We start from the raw sequence: 12,318 nt of genomic DNA, 5'->3' as shown, positions 1-12,318 counted from the left end.
ATTCTTCTGCAGGATTTCTTCTGAGCTTTGCTTTATATGAAACTATTTTGATCCATGATTTTGTGAATTACATCACATGGAAATAATTTCATGTATAAAAATGTCAAAAAGAAGTCAAGCAGAATAAGATAGTAAGATGCTAAGTGTAGCAAAATTTTCTAGCGCCCTCGCCCCCTTCCTTTACAAAGCATCACAGTTGAGACACTTGTCCTCCTTTTTCCAAATGTCAGCCTGGCAATCACAACCGTGCCTCCAAGCCTGACTCTTCTTGCTGAATGGCTCTGTCTGGTGCAGAGATGGCCTGAGCCAAGTACCAGCCTCCCCCACACCCCATCCCTGCCTCAAACCCAGGCTATAATGTGGCTCTGCCACTCCAGCAAGGCCACCAGATCCCACAAATGCCAAGGGAGAAGTTAATGTTGCACTGTGCATAGAGCTGAGGTCACTAGCAGGCACAAAGACTCAAATTCATCTGAGGAAATGAAGTTAAGGGGATGCCCTTTTAAATCCAGCATCTGAAGTTTCAGAGCCATAGTTCATGGAGCATGCTAAAAACTGCTTGACCACACAAAGCTGTATAGCAGTGCAGCTAAAAAGCCTGCATTAAAAGAAAGAAATCAAGCCATAAACCACAAATCACATTTTCCTAATTGCTTTTCTTACATAGCCAATTGCTGTAGATGTCTCAGGGACATCATACATTTGTGAACAAGAGTTGAGTGTCTCAGGTAATATCTCTCTTTAAATGAGATGTACTGAAATGTGCTGTAAGGAAGGAGTCCCTGCGCCAGCAAAGAGCTCCCGGGATACACCAGGAGCTGTTGCTGTTAACAGCTAACCAGGAATCCCAAAGTTATGAAATGCTGCCTGAGGTCAGGCACATATAGGAGTTCACAGCTGTATCTACCTATTTGGGCTAAAGTAATTTAACTTTTGTATCTTAAATCCATATGTTTGAATTAAATGAGGGTGGTGGAAAGGAAGAGATGAATCAAATAACATCCTCTGGCACTTGGCTATAGGAATTAGGACTTTTAACTCTGGGCAATTTTTACAGATCAGAAGCCTACTGAAGTGTATTATGACATTAAAGTTTGATTAGGGCTTCTTTGAGCTGCATTGCCTAAATCCCATGTTATGATCTGTTCTGTGAAGAGAAGTGCTCTGAGTTTGTGCAAGCAATAGCAGTGGGGTTACCCTACAAGGCATTCTCCCTGTGAGCTCCTCCAGAACAGCAAGGCCTTTTATAAAAACAATTCACATAGAAGTGAACAACAATGCAAATGTGGCAAATTATCTGGTATGATTTTTAGCTCTAACTCAGCTGCTATTTTGAGCCTCTCTCTTCACTGTCCAATTCCTGCTCTCTCAGCTCACATTTTTCACAAGATCAAGGAAGGCACAAACCTCATCATCACCTTTAAACTAATATTGGACTGGCTTCCCCATTGCACAGTGGGGATGAGAGAGATGGTCACTTCTAGGTCACGCTAATAGATTATTTACAATTCTGAAGCTTCACTCAAGTACCACCAGGGATGCATAATTTCAAGTTTCTGTACTTTCCTTTACTGAAAGCTCATGAAATGCAGAGCTACAGAAAGCATAGCCATGTCATTCAGAGTTAGCTTTCCCGTAGCCGTAAGGGCCAGAATTTTTTTAAGTACCATTTAAGTGGTGTCTGTTTGAATCTGCACAGAATCAGCAGTGACTCAGCAGCATGAATTCTCCAAAGCCTTGTTATTTTGATTGGAACAGCAAATTTATATTAAGCACATAAGTTGACTATTGGGAATGGGTGCAGTGAGAGAAACAGACAGGAGATTCAGATGTAGATAAGGGACAGGGCAATGTGGAAAGATAAGAGGCAGAAGAAATGGAATTGGAGGGACACGAAAAGGCTAGCAAGGGTTGCTGATCACAGTGGCTCAGAGCCTGAAAGTATAAATATTTAGTGTCAGTTGTGTCAAAATCAGGATACACTATAATATGCATGCGTGGAGTATTTGCCACCAGGAGTGGGACCAAGCTTCAAAAACCTTCTGCAAACTGGGATCCACATCTTCCTCACTCTCAGGTGAATGGGTACTCTCACCTTTCCATATAAATTTCGACAAGGGAAAGTGTCTTTCTCCATCTGTCCTACCTTTTGTGTGGAGCTTTATGTGGTAGGTCCATTGAGAAAATTGTGAGCAGTATTTACAGGGTAGATATTCTTCAGTATGCAGAATATCTACTCCGTAAATCCCAATAATACATAGTTCCAAGCTGCTCTGGGCATTAAGGCTCCATGCTTACAGATAATTTGAAATATGCACCCCACAGCAGAAATGTAAAAGTTAGGGAGCTGTACTGGGGAAAAATTAGAAACAAAGGCAATCTTGGATGCTGTTGCTTAAAGCAGCAGTTAGGCATCAATGTCTTTTGTAGACATAGCCACAAGTAAGTGCAGAAAGGTTATATTTTATCCTTGATTTCTTTGCCAGCCTCCTACTGCTAATGGAGTGCATCTTGCTGTGGGAAGCATCCATCCTAAATTTATACCCACTGTATTTCTTGAGAATAATTTTTTGATTCTCATACCCAGACTCAGATGGGCATTTGGCACAATGCAATGTATCTTTTCTGCTTGAAATATTATTCATGATTTATCATTTTTCCTGGAGCATCTGACATGAGAGGAACATTCTATGTGTTCCTTTCAAACTGCCTCATCCCACTCACTGATGTTAGTTCTTGCTCCTGATCTCAGCCCAATAATCACACGCCTCCAGCAGCTATTTACGGTTTCCTTTTCCTCCTTTCCCCTCTTTTTTTTTTTTTTTTTTTTTTTTACTTTTAAAAAGGACACGGGGAACACTCCCTTTTTCTTCTTTTTGCCACAAGTTATACAACCCAGTGTATACCCAGGCTAAAACAAAAAGCTCAAGAAAAAGTAACCTTAGCGAACAGAAATTTCAATATACTTCAACAACATATGTAAACTGTTGCAGTGGTTGTAAAATTGTTCTTCAAATATATTCATAAGAGTAACTTCTGTCCCACATAATCAAGCCTATGATGCCACATCAATAAGAAGCTTGAGCCTTGCAGTATAACAAACATGCAAATATATAAATTCCAAACATAGAGAAACCAGTTTTTCATGCACTATAGTAACAATCATCTGTACAAAGCTATTTGCCAGAAGTCACAAATTAAATCCATTCTAGAGTCAGATATGGAAGGTGGGTGTCCTGGCTTCCACTTTTATTGCACTATGCATCAGATTTTATTGCTTCCCAAAAAGCAAAATGGCTCTAATGGAAGAAACTCTCTTGCATGTATTTCTTCAGGGAGCGATGCAAGAGACACAGGAGAAACAACTTAGGAATATTACAGTTGTCATTAAATCCCTTTTTATCAGTTTCTAGGGAAGAACTTTCATACATGAGTGGCTTCAATTCTGCATTTAGAATCCAAACCAGCACTGAAATATTTACATGCTTCTCTTTTACATGCTTGATAGCAGTGTCCAAAAGCAGGATTTCAGCATCCTAGTCAAAACTGGGCTTAAAATTCTGTGACTTTCCTCTCTCTGTGCAGCCCAAAAAACTTGGCTTCTGAACACAAGTACACTTAAAATTTCCCACTTCACTCTGTGTATTAAATAAAAGATATATATGCAGAAATAACTACTCAGTGGGTACCATGTAGCTTATTATGTGAATCTGCATACTTACAATATTTAAACCAAAATATTTAAACTGTCTTACCAAGGCCTGAGTCTTCTGAAGCCAATTCAATGATTTTTATTCAAAGGTTTGGCATGTTAAGCTACTGATGGATCTTACTGACACTCACCTTTGCCGTCTGTGAAGTTCCGTATACTAAGAATGTCATTAAGGTCCTGATAGTGGTTCTGCTTAATGTATGTTGTTTTCTCAGGAGTGTCCTGAAGTTGCATTGTGACCTCTTCCAGGTCTTTGTCCAGCTGCAAAACAAAGGGTACAAATCCTTCAAAATCCTAGAGTTCTTGTTTCAGGTATCTGCACTGAGGCACAGCTTTCCATATTTAGGCTGGAAGGCAGGTGGTAATGCAATTACTACACTGTGACAAATACAGTTTTCTTATAGCACTACTACACTACCTCTAAAAATAATGCTACAAGTAACAAATTGCGTTCAACTGTGACATTGCACACAGGGCATAGGAGAGGAATAAGCTTTAGTAGTTGACAGCAGAAGCAATTCAAGTGTACTGACAAATGAGAAAGGTAGGGGCATAAGAAATCCGAGTCTGAAAACCTCTGAACTATTTATTATCTACATGCAAAATTGCGGCATATATAGCTATAACCATTTCATCAAATTATTGAGCATACTGGAGAATACAAGGGCATGTCCAGTCATGTGAGAGACTGCAGTCAACTCTATCAGGAATGCACTTTTAGCACTGAGCAGAGCACAGTGTGCTCTCCTCAGAGGCTGACTTGCACTCAGTTGTCTACAGCACCAATAGAAAATTACAAGAAACAAACTTCCTAATCCTCTTTGTGAACAGTTGCACACAGTGTAGTGTCCAGAGTATGTCCCACTCACTACCAACTTAACTGAATTTTAAAAGTGCTGAATTCAGATGTATCTTTTTCCTTATAGAACTGGGACATAGGATCTCAAACTAGATAAGCCAAAGAAGTAGCTGATAGCCATGGTAGGGCACGTTCCAAATCCCCTTGACAATGAAACTGATTTGGACCCACTGGTTGTGGGAATTCTATCTATTTAAGCGAAGTCTGAAAGAAAAAGTCAGGGCCCTGCAAGCACTAATGTGGCTTCTCTGATCAGCCTTACCTGTGCTCACCATCATGAGCCTTGTGGGGCAGTAGCTGAGAGCTTGTGTTAGCAGGTTTAGTAGAAAAAAAACTACAGTAGAGTAAAGGAACAGAAATAGCCAGCAGGCAGCTAGGCCTTCATTAAAAATTTCAAGGCTCTCACATGAAAGGGACCTGGCAAAGCTGAACTAAATTTCTTTAACAAGGCAGAGATAACTTTTACTTTTGGACTCTTTGGTAGCCTGAGCAGATACTTTATAGTTACGTAGGCAATTGTCATTAAGATCTGGGCAAAGAAATAACTGTTGCAAAAAAATAGTTTTTCTTCAAGGGCTAAGAATACAGACTGACTAAGAACAGGTAAATTTCTTTATGATATGATCAGTTATGGTTATCTTCTCTCAAAAATTGGGCAGTCTTCAGGACTGGTTTGTCATAGTTTCAGGTCTACTGAGCAAGGATGGACATAACTATAAATGTACATGCTATAGCTGTTATGTAATTCATGTACTCCACTCATGTACTCAGCCTTTCCCTCAGCAGGTTACTGAGGAAACCACCACCTTTGTGTCAAAAGAGTCAGCACACACATTCATAAAGGTATTTTTCTACCTCAAGAAAATATGTAATTCTGTTTCATGGAAGATGTAAAAATATGTCTAGCAAGTTTTTGAGCAAACTCTCAGAGAGGTTGAGAAATAACAGCAACAGCAGCCTCAGAACTCAACCATAAACAGGAACAAAGGCAGCCTTTAAGTGCTCCTGAGGCTGCGAGTCTCTGTTATGCTTGCTTGTAAAGGTTACACTTTACACTGTGGAGCTCAGCATGTCCACGTGAAACAGCAGGGTAATTGGCCTGTCACAAATAAATAGGGCAAGTTTAATTCCATTTTGCTAAGGCACATTTTCATTTTATCACACCTGCTACGTATTTGCCGAACTAGTTAGCAATCCATATAAACTGCCTCTTTCCTATTACTTCCATGGGAAAAGTTAACTTTTTTCTCTAAAAAGTAGTCAGCATTTAAGCAGATTGCAGAATTGCAACAAAAAACAATGAGAAATGCAGTGCCTGGGCAGTAAATACAATAAACAATACCTCTGTAATTTTCATTCTCAAGCGGTGGTTCTCTGACTGCAGCCCTTCTAGTCGAGATGTGCTGGCCTGATTGACGCTGGTGACTGATGTAGATGTTTTTGAATCTTCTTTCTTTTGATTTTGAGTGAACTGAAACCGTCTGTTCTGTGTGGCTGCATCTGGATTTGTTCGCAGTGTGATGAGCTGAAAGGTTGAAAAGCCTTAAGAAATCCTCTTTTATTTTTGCAGCTATTTATTTTGTATCTCAAAGTACTGAAAGGCAAACCAAGAACTCCTTTTTGACTTTAAAGTATAAAACTCTGGAAAGTGAGCTCGTCTTGCCATGTGCACTACTTGAGATGATTTCTGAATAACTTTATAGAATAGGTTGAATGAAAAATGATTATGAGAAGGGAAGCATTCAAAAATTAGGAAAAAACTAATTCAAAAGATATTTATCTGGATTTTAAATATATTAAAACATATCTTTATCCTTCATTGATACGTTTATACTTTCAAATGATATATTCCTTCTTCAAGAAAAATACAATCCACCAAACCCTCCTCTTCCCAAGCACAGTTTCATCTGAAATTTCTCCTTTCCTACTGTTACAAGTAACACTCAAGCAGTGAGAGACATGAAGCAAGAGTATTATCAGAGAGAACTCATGGGAGATTGCACTCTGGAGATAACAGAAACTTAATTAGTTTTTAGCAACCCAAAATAAACCAAATCTGTTTAAAAAAATCAAATAAGACACTTAGAAAAAGGTTAACCTTAAACATATTTAATTTAAGCAAATATAAGTAAAATTTAACACTCAGTGACAATGTGAAAATATCACCTCGACATGAGGAGAGAAAGCTACTGCTGTTTGGCAGCAGGAAGAGAGATTCTCAGATTACTCTAGAGAATGCAAAATTTATGTTACTTGCCAAGCAGCATCCATATATATTTGTATACAGACAAAGCTGAAGGAGATCCCTGCCCTGAGAGGATAGGCATGGGGTCATAAATCCAAAGGTTTTTTGAGTTGTCTGAAAAGAGAGAATGGGCAATCATTTTGCATGTACAACCCAGCCAGATTTTGTGGTATAGCTGCATTTTGGAATTGATTCCTTTTACTCTCGAGAGCATGGAAATGTTCTGCAGCTCCAGTGGCATGAAGTAAGGCCCTAAATTCTGATCAACAGAGATCTATCTTCTCAGGCTCTGAAGAGTGTGATCCCTGGCATGTATTTACAGACCAAGGCTGCAGATTGGGATGATGCTTGCAGATAATACGTTTCATTTTTCACATGGTAACGTAGATGGAGAAGGCTAAGGTGCTCTGTCTCTTCTTCGCCTTAAGTGGTAGAAGTGGTAAAATTTGCCTTCAAAAATTCCTGATCTCTAAAGTAATTGAATACAGCAAGTTCAGCCAACTTGACAAGTTGTATGCCTGAGGATTAAGAGAACTGGTCCATTTCATCATGAGACCACTCTCAGTTACTTTTGGAAGATGATGTTGATTTCGAGCTGTTTTTGAGGATTGGAAGAAGGGAAATGTCACAGCTGAGCTCAGGAGATGTGAGAGAAGAATTTGGAGAAATGCCTCCTTGCCACCTTCACCTCAGTCCAGGGGGGATGCTGCAGTAAATCCTCTGGGGAGCCATTTCCAAACATATGAAGAGCAAGAATGTGATTAGAAGCATTCATTGTTGATTTATGAAATAGAAATCCTGCCTGAACAACCTGAATTACAGCTGTCTTCAGTGAGATGTCTGGGCTGGTAGACGAGGGTAGAGAGTTATTTTTCTTGACTTAAGCAAAGATTTAACACTGTCTCCCAGAGCATCCTCAAAGTTAAACTGATAAAGTGACTGGGCAAGGAACCACTGAAGTGGATTCAAATTGGGCTGAACTGACAGGCTCAGAGGATTGTGGTAGCCAGTCACTAATGCTGTTCCTCAGTCTGGAAGGGAATGGGTCTGGGCCAACAAGGATCTCCTACAGCTAGGCAAAGGGAAATACTAAGTCCTGCCCTTGAGGAAAAATAAACCCCAGGCACTTACCCAAACAGAACAAGGGCTGTTTGGCTGGAAAGTACCTTTCCAGTAAAGGCACTGGAAACTGTGGTGGAACATGAGCCAACAGCACCCTGGGCCAACGGAGGTGATCCTTCCTTTCTACTCAGCCAGGGTGAGAGCACACCTGGGGTGTTGTGTCCAGGTTTGGGCTGCCCAGAACAAGAGAGAGATAGGTGTAATAAAGAAAGGCCAGAGAAGGGTCACAAAGGTGCTGAAGAAGGTCCCAGCCCTTATGGTACAAGTAGAGACTGATTATTTAGCCCTGAGATGGAAGACATTGCATATATATTCATGTGTATTCAATATATGATGGAAAAGAGTAGAGGATAGAGCCAGACTCTTCTCAATGATCTGCAGTGAAAGGGAGGGGGACACAAGCTGAAAACCCAGAATTTTCATTTAAAGATCAGAAAAAAACTTTTTTTATTGTGAATGTGCTTAAGTGCTGGTAGAGATACACAGAGGAGTTGGAAATGATTCATCTGGAAGTAACCAAGACCCAGCTGCTTAAGGCCTTGGGTATCTTGCTGTAGCTGAGACCCTAGAGGAATTGTCTTCACTCTCACAATTCTTTGTTTCAAATTAGGGTGGTTGTAATGACTGATGTGTCTAAGTCCCAGACCAAAAACTACATGAAAATGAAGTTAAATGTGAAGAATGGTAATTACAAAGCTTCTTAAAGTAGCAGGCAGACGTGTTACAAGATAAAAGGTCTGCAAGATAAAAGCTTGATGTGGTCTGAGTTCAAACTGAATATAAGATAGAAGTATTGCCATTGAATCATCTTCACCTGGGAGTTCATAGCTAAAAATTGGGTGTTTTGCAACAGGGACTTAGTTTAATGAATTCATTCATATGATGTGGACTAGATTAAAAAGTTCATGAGCAGCATTGTTGGCTCATGCTGTATGAAGAATAAGGTTAGATGAGCTTAATTTTTTTTTCTACCATAAAGTCAGTGGAACATATATCTTGCTGTATCTGTGAAGTTTCAATTTTCACAAAGGCTCAACACTGAATATCCACAGAGCCAACTGTAAATAGGCATAAAATGCTACCAACATAGAAAAGGGATGTTTTAATCCCTATAACTGATTTTGCCTTTCTGCTCTGCAGGAAACTGGATCAGAATTAATGTATTAGTGCCATTGCAGCCAGAAATTGTATGCACTTGCTGGGCGACTACAAGTGAGCCTATTGTTCTCTCTCAAAATGGATGGACTAGAAAAATGGATGGACATAGAAGTTTCGTAAACATGGATAAGCTTGTGACAATTACTTCATGAAGAGAGACTGCATATTATGATTTTTTTCTTTTAAAGAAGTGAAGAGTATGCTGAAAAGTACTATAGACATCTTGGTCCTTGAAAAGAATATTAAACATTGTAATTAATTTCTAACAGGCAAAATATACATAACAGGTGTTTGAATTCTGCAGATAAATTCTACAAGATACCCTTGAATGCAGAAATCTATAATAGCTTTAACAGTGTTTAGGAATCTTTTGATTGGATAGCAAGAATGTATACAGTTAAGGTAAGTATGATGCAGTATAATGCTATCAATATTTGTTCCATTAAATGGAGAGGGTAATGGGCATTTTTTCCTCTGATCTCTCTTACTCTGCTATGGGATTTTCCTCGTGTTTTTTTCTGAGGCATTTAGGTACTGAACCAAATAGCAATGGACAAAGTGGACATTTAACTGGAGAAGGATAGTAATTGCCATGTTATAAGTAAATAAGATTAGTAGAGCTGACAAGAAGGAAGGGAAAAATGTCATGTTTCATTCCTTAGTGTGTCGACATTGTTGAGTAGTTGTGTACTTAGATTCATAAAAGGGTTGTGGGGTAAAATTGAATTTCAGTACTGTTGACCCAGGAGAGTGCTGAAGATTAGTTAAAAGGAATGCACTTTACTCAGTACAGCAGTGAAGTAGTGGCACTCATCTGGCTCCGAACCACATTACTGCTTGCATCTGTCTGGTCAGCTTAATAAATGAGAAAGGGAAGTCTTCCAGGTCTTCATTATCATCCCCTGTGCTTGATGAGCAACAGGCTTTGGTATTCACCACAAATCTTCCTAAGTTTCCAAGATTGTACTAATTTACAACAGAATTGCTTGAGGGGAGAGATTGGGTGCCTGCCTCACACTGTCTTACCTAGACGTACAAACTAGGTAGCGTTGGACATAATCTGTGGTGTCCAGAGGAAGTATTGTGCAACCTGAGCAGGCTGAGGGGAGAGCGCTTGCCAGCTGTGGTACAGCACAGCCAAAGGAGATGTAGAACAATATATTTGAGTGCTAGAAGAACTCTCCAGCTGGGAAAACACTCCCATGGGCATTGAAAGTGCTGCATTCCAGCCCCTGCTTCAACATTTTTTTTTTTGTACCTTATCCAGTGATGAATTTTATTGCTAAATAGCTAAGCATTTGGAAACCTGACAATAGATGGAGAGAGATTAGGGACTTCATGATAGGGGGCTGTGGTTCATGTTTGTATTTTGAGCAAAAAAGAACAGATGAAAAATGAGGGTGGGGTAATTGGGGTTTAAAAGAAGATCAGAGGAAGGGGTTAAAAAAGGAATCAGAAAAGTAATTTCACAGCCTGTGACAAGAGAAGGATGGGCAAGGGAGCATGAAAGCAAAGGGGCAAAGGGCATGGGCAGTATTAATAATTCTCTTTGAAGAGAGTTCTGACATTATTTGGAGGTATTTTTGGCATAGGAGTTTTAATATGCATTTTCATATGGCTTACCCACTTAAATCTTGTAGTGTTTCAAAGTACACTCTATTGTCATGTTTGTGAATATTCCCTCAATTTAGAACAAAGTTGTGATTCTTCCCTAAGATCCAGAACAAAAATATGACTATACATGTCTCTATGGCTTTTTAATGTTTGAGAAGTGAATTGCAAAACTTGCAAAAACATCCTGTTTAGCCAGTCCTGGAGAATGAATTACTTTGTTTTTTGTTTTTGGGTTTTTTTTTTTGCAGATCACAAATCAGCTTCTATCTCTAGTCTGCACCTTTAATTTCTTTCAGTGGTTGCACTTTGAGATAATTTATTAGCTTGTTTCTCTTGCTTCTTTTGCACACACAGTTCTTGGTTGCCCAGTAGATGGGATGCCACTTAGCACCAGAATCTACTGACTACAAGTTGCTCAATACATGGATTGAATGTGGTCCAATAAAGAGCCTCTTAAAAATACTCACTTGAAAAAATCTAAAAACAGATTCTAGAGGCAAAAAGACCTATATTTTGACTTGCAAATTTTTCACACGTCCAACTGCATATATATCTAATTTGGGGTAAAAAGCTATATTTATGCAAGCCACTTAAAATGAATACAATTGAACATTCATAACATGGAATGCATTCCCTCGTACTTTAGGCTTTGCTAAGTAAGCTTACGTAAAAACCAGTTTTCCCTTCATTCAAGATCTGTCATATTCATGTCTAAAGCTTAACTCAGCAAGGGAACTGATCAAGTTCCTGCCCTCTGTAAGTACCTTCTCGATTCTTCCAACAAGACACAATGAACCTGCCCAAAGAGCAAAAGGAAATGAAAGCACGTGTCTCCCAGTCTGTGCCTCACTTAGTCCTTTAATGTACACATTAATAAATATAACTTCAGTGTCAGCATTTGCAGCATACACACAGTTTTCCTCTGAGGTACTGACAAAGCCTATTGTGCCACCATAAATGAATACTTAGAGGTTTCAACACAATCGATCTCTTATCATGCTAGTGAACTAAAAAGATTTTACCATTTTTGTAGATATAGAAGCAGAGATCTTGATTATCTTGTTTAGGGCATGTAAGAATCTTAGAATATCCCGGGAAGGGACCCATTGGGATCACTGAAGTGCAGCTCCTGGCCCTGCACAGGAGCACCTCAAGGATCACACCAAGTGCCCAAGAGCATTGTTCAAATGCTTCTTGAACTACGTCTGGCTGGTGCTGTTACCACTTTCCTGGATATCCCTTTCCAATCACCCTCTGGGAAGAACCTTTTCCTGATACCCAACCTAAAACTCCTCCGAGACATCTTTATGTCTTTTATCCTTTGGTACCTAGAGCTGGTCACCAAAAAGAAGAGGGAAGAGAAGAAACATGGCAGAATAGACCTGTCGCCCCTGATTCTCCACTTATATCTTCACTCTTTCAAAAAATTTCCTGAAAGTCAAAAATAGAGACTATTCCATTGAAACTACAGAAAACAACTTTTGTTTCCCCAGTCACCATTTCAGTAAAAATATAGGCATTAGAAGTTCAGATATTCATACTTTCTCCAAAATGTCATGAAGCTTTGTTTTTCCTTCAGGGTCTGGAGAGAAGCATTTATGGCTGGGC

General features: G+C 39.4%; 1 protein-coding gene across 3 annotated transcripts in view; it reads right to left on the bottom strand.

Moving 5' to 3' along the window:
* GABBR2 (gamma-aminobutyric acid type B receptor subunit 2) overlaps nucleotides 1-12,318 on the bottom strand; it is a 457,331-nt gene that overhangs the window by 14,088 nt on the left and 430,925 nt on the right. For all 3 annotated transcript variants that reach the window (XM_064430950.1, XM_064430955.1, XM_064430964.1), the window contains 2 exons: nucleotides 5,914-6,096; nucleotides 3,844-3,973 (listed from right to left, as the gene is read on the bottom strand). In XM_064430950.1, the coding sequence (XP_064287020.1) occupies nucleotides 3,844-3,973; nucleotides 5,914-6,096 (313 nt within the window). The remainder of the gene's footprint in view (nucleotides 1-3,843; nucleotides 3,974-5,913; nucleotides 6,097-12,318) is intronic.

The sequence above is a fragment of the Passer domesticus genome, chromosome 1 (genome assembly GCF_036417665.1).
Source record: "Passer domesticus isolate bPasDom1 chromosome 1, bPasDom1.hap1, whole genome shotgun sequence".
Taxonomy (NCBI): Eukaryota; Metazoa; Chordata; class Aves; order Passeriformes; family Passeridae; genus Passer; species Passer domesticus.
The sequence above is the reverse complement of the archived record's forward strand: the minus strand, read 5'-3'. Positions and strand labels throughout refer to the sequence as shown.